This window comes from Gavialis gangeticus, unplaced genomic scaffold (assembly GCF_001723915.1).
Source record: "Gavialis gangeticus isolate Ggan-Ray unplaced genomic scaffold, GavGan_comp1, whole genome shotgun sequence".
In the NCBI taxonomy this organism is placed as follows: domain Eukaryota; kingdom Metazoa; phylum Chordata; order Crocodylia; family Gavialidae; genus Gavialis; species Gavialis gangeticus.
The window spans coordinates 20529763-20534312 of record NW_017729003.1 but is presented as its reverse complement, the minus strand read 5'-3'; the positions used below and the strand labels follow the sequence as shown (position 1 = coordinate 20534312).

At 46.5% G+C, this 4550-nt stretch overlaps 1 protein-coding gene across 2 annotated transcripts in view; it reads right to left on the bottom strand.

The window, feature by feature from the left end:
* The window catches only part of JMJD1C (jumonji domain containing 1C), a 196064-nt gene that overhangs the window by 65695 nt on the left and 125819 nt on the right, over positions 1 to 4550 (bottom strand). For both annotated transcript variants that reach the window (XM_019507890.1, XM_019507891.1), the window contains one exon: positions 2975 to 3080. In XM_019507890.1, the coding sequence (XP_019363435.1) occupies positions 2975 to 2981 (7 nt within the window). In that variant the 5' untranslated portion in view covers positions 2982 to 3080. The remainder of the gene's footprint in view (positions 1 to 2974; positions 3081 to 4550) is intronic.

The following is a 4550-nucleotide window of genomic DNA, read 5'->3' as shown; positions in this document are numbered from 1 at the left end:
TTTTTTTTTTTTTTTTTTTTTTAAACAAAAAGAGATATAAACAATGTTATTTGTAATTGCCATTGGCAACCAGCCTAGCCTTTATATGATGGCAACTTACTATAGGCTTCATGCCAGAAGTGAATCTTGAGGGAGGGGGAAGGGGAGGGGAGATCTGAAGGACAGGACAATGGTTTAATAGATTAGTTCAGGAAAAGGCATTCCATGTGTAAGGGGAAGCATGAATATACTTGGATATATATAAACACAAGCATGGTTAGTCAAATGGAGTGACAAGGACACATTACAAAGCACATTAATGGTCCTAAGGGACCACCTTCTCCCTTTGCCCCATCGCCAGGCCCGTAAGGTGAGCTGAGAACAACCTCCTGCAAGTACTATTAGTAAGCCAAGTCTGCTTGGCAAAAAAGCATGGGAGGTCACTCTCAGCAGTTGCTCCTCAGCTTTGGAACTTCTTCCCTCAAGGCCCAAAGGCCCACTAGAGACTGAACCTGGACATCTTTGGAAGAGCTGTAAGGCCTTCCTATTTTGGTAGGCATTTAGCAAGCAAAGCTAGGCTGAAATATTATTGGGGGGTGGGGGAGGGATCAGTCTTACACTGATATTCTAATTCCTTTTTAAGTTATTTTGTTCCTTTGTTGCAGGCCTGTCTTCTGTCCTCTTAATGTAATTTGCCCTGGGCCTTTGTCAGGAAAGGCAGCATATAAATAAAAGACAGACAGAGCTTCAGTAGCTGATTTGATTCACAGGAGATGCGGCTCGATTTGGCTGATCTGGCCATAGGTTAAACAGGCAGCTGAAAGCTACCTCTAGCTGTTAAGTCTGTTGGGGTTGGGGGAGGAAAGGGGCAGAGGGGAGGGAGGGAGGGATTGGGGCTATGACAAACTGCCCAGCCAGGGCAGAGGGCACATTATTCAGAGAGGGGGGCAGGGGACACGGCATGTGAGCATGGCAGCGCTGGGAGCAGGGCACCTGCCCAGCCAGGGGGGAGGGAGAGGAAGGCAGCGGGATGCAGATACAGCTCACTCCAGGCGGAAGGGGGCAACAGGGCATAGCCCCTGCCCCCAATGCTGCTGCGCCCACATCCTGCATCCTCCGTGCTGGCTGGCAAGCAACAGGGCCAAGCCCCCACTCAGAGAGCGCTGATGAGGGCACGACAGCGCTGGGAGCAGGGGCCATGCCCTGCCGCTGCCCGGAGTGAGTTGCACCTGCCTCACACCCACCCCCACTACCCCCTGCCCCAGCACCAGCTGGGCAAGCAGCAGCAGGGCATAGCCCCTGCGGCTCCCCCCACCAGGGCAGAGGTAGGCGCAGCTGGGGGACTCGCAGGAGAAGCCCCCATGGCTGCCCTGCCTGGTCCCACCCCCCGCCTGGCCCAGCCTCCCGGCAATTAAAAAAGAAAAAAAAAGCCCCACACTCACCAGCTGCAGTAGCAACGACTGGGGCATCTGAGGGCTTGTGGCAGAGCCCTCCACACCCCCCAGTGCGCGGCAGTTGCGGACAGCAGGGATCGCCCCACCCCCCACTTGGCAGCTGCCCTATGGCGTGGGTGCAGTGTGGCTCAACAGGGCAGGCACTCCAGCAGTCAGCCTGAGCCTGGCAGCACTCAGCCCCGGTGGCCCCAGCTCCCAGACAGTGCATGGCGCCCTGCCAAGCCACGCTGCACCCGCACCATGGGGTAGTTGCCATGGGGAGGTAGGGGCCATCCCTGCTGTCCCCCACTGCTCTGCCATGAGCCCTCAGAGGCCCCAAATCACTGCTCCTGCAGCCGATGAGTGTGGGGCTTGTTTTTTTGTTTTTTTTAAAGCTTCTCAGTCACCAGCTACAGGAGCAGCAATTGGGGCCTCAGGGTGCTTGTAGCAGAGCCCCCCCCCATGCAGCACAGCACAAGTCATCCCCCACCCCCCCCAGTACCCATGCAGCAGCTTATGCATCGCACGGATGCAGTGTGGCTCAGCAGAGTGCCGCGCACTGTCTGGGAGCTAGGGTGGCTCGAGCAGTCAGCCGGAGCCTGACAGTGCTCAGCCCCAGCAGCACCCTGCCGAGCTGCACTGCCACACAATTGGGCAGCTGCTGTGTGGGTACCAGATGGGGGGAAAACAATCCCCGCTGTCCCCCACTACACTTTGCTGCAGGGTGGGGGGGTGCTACGCTACGAGCACCCAGAGGCCCCAATCACACTCCTGCAGCTAGTGAGTATGGGGCTTTTTTTTTTAAGTGCCTGTATTAAGCTGGGGCTGGGCAGGGGATGGGGCCAAACAGGGCAGACATGGGGGCTTCTCCTGCAGCTCCCCCCTGTCCAGGGAGAGGCAGACTTGCCTCTCCCCAGCCAATCCAAATCACTGAATCTCTCTGAAGCTGATTCAGTCAAATCGATTCAGGACAACTATTCGAATCTCCGAATTGAATCACTGTCCTCTGAATCGGCCAAATCTGAATCAAATACTTCCCTAGTCACAAAGGCCTACTACCTCTTAAAACCACATATAACACTGGCTCACTTGTTGCCACAAACTACACATTTCTGCCACAGCTTAATACCTTGCTTCTCTCTGTACCCTTTTGTTTTTGATGTAATGGGTTATCTGTAATTACAGGAATTAAGATCAAGTCAGAAAATCTTAATGATCTCTGACCTAACAATAACTGGTTAGAAAGAAGGACTATCAATGATTTTTATCAGTGCTGAGCTACTGTAAGGGAACTTTATTTACTTTGGAGTAAAACTCCGTTACCCAAGACTGCTTCCTTGTTCTGAATGCATAATAGTGTATTGGGAGATGAAAAAGGACACATGGTTATTATTAGTTTATAATAAAGATATCACATGTTTCAACATCAAAATCCTAAATAAAATATCCACGAGCTGACTATTATTAAATTACTACTGTAATATGTCCCAAGTTTTTAAATCTATTCAGTCACATTTCTAGCTTCAAAACAGAACAAATACATACACTGCCCAAGTAGTTACCTTGCATAAAAATCTCCTGAACCTTTTGTTCTTTTACCCAGGCTTTTACTTCCTCATGTAGCTGCGGGTTGTCCCTGAGAACTGGGTTTAGACTGTCTACGTCGTCCTAGAGATTTAAAAAGCACCATATGTTATGTTTATTCATAACATTTATGAATATTTTCCTAAATATAACCTGGAATACAAATGTGAAGTAACCTGGCCCTAAATGTACTGATTAAATACAAATCTATGTACTATTCTTGGAAAAAATGCAAGATAGAAGAAAGGGTTGCCGCATGAACAAAGTATACAATTTCCACATGTGGTCAGACTTATAAGTTATTCATAGGATCAGACATTTATAAATAATGCCTCACTGCAAGCTAATTCCCCTATAAAGACTTCAGTGTTTATAAGGACACAGCAAAAAAGGACAATAAAATGCAATAACAAGAATTTAGAAAGTTAGTTCAGTTTTACTTTTTTTAAATTAATTGAATATATACTGAACACACATATGCACACACACACAAGCATGCACATGGACAGAAACAATTTAAGTTTATCATTATACATCTGTAAAAAAAAGGAAACATTTTTACAATTTTAAGGCTGAATAGAATTTTGTTAACAGTATGGGCTCAAAGATCATATTTCAATAATGGTTAAAATGCTCTTAAACAAAGATTTAATTTTAAAATGTACATTTTCTTGCCACTGTACTATTTTGAGTTAGTGAGATAGCATCTTGACAGCTAAACGATGCATTCTTGGTGGCACTGTCATCATACCAGGATAGATACAAACCATTTTTCTTTCCCTAACGCATGGCTTACAGAGACACAGGACATGGTACAATCTGTTGGTTCACCTTTAAACGGTGGCATTTCAAGGTATATTTCCTACTCCTGCATTCGTGTTCAGTGGCAGAAAAACAATAAAACAGCACTGCTGATTGGTGGCTCTGAGAAGAGCATAGGCAGCTCCTTGAAACTAGTAGATAAAAGGTATGTGTAGCTGTGCTAGAGACTTCCATCTACAATTAAAATAACTGGGGAAATCCTCTGTAATAACTGATCCATTTCCTTTCAATACATCCTGTTATTAAAACAAGTCCATCTTTAACTGCATCTTCTAAGCTTAAAAATGAGAGTGAGGGTGCATACAGTATCAAAAGACAGGTCTAAGAGGTAAAATATACTTTGCACAGGAAACTGAAAATCAGCTTGAAAATTATATAAACTTCAACACTTGAATTCCAGGCCTACACACTGTTTGCCATTTGACATATTATTGCATCTCTGATAAGTACAATATACGGAGTCACAAAAAAGCCACGCACAAGCATGTGAAAGCTATATAAGATATCACACACATCCCTTCAGAGATTAACCTAAGTATTTCTCACTGTATATATATCTACAAAATAAAAGTTACCACATTAAACATGTAACAATGGTAAAGTATGCTGAAAGTGAAGCTTCTCACTGAATGTTTCCAGGACACATGGCATAATCACATGCACAGGATGTGTGAGCTGCTCAGTGGTGAGACCTTAAACAGAAGAGCATCACGCCCCCCCCCCCCCCCCCCC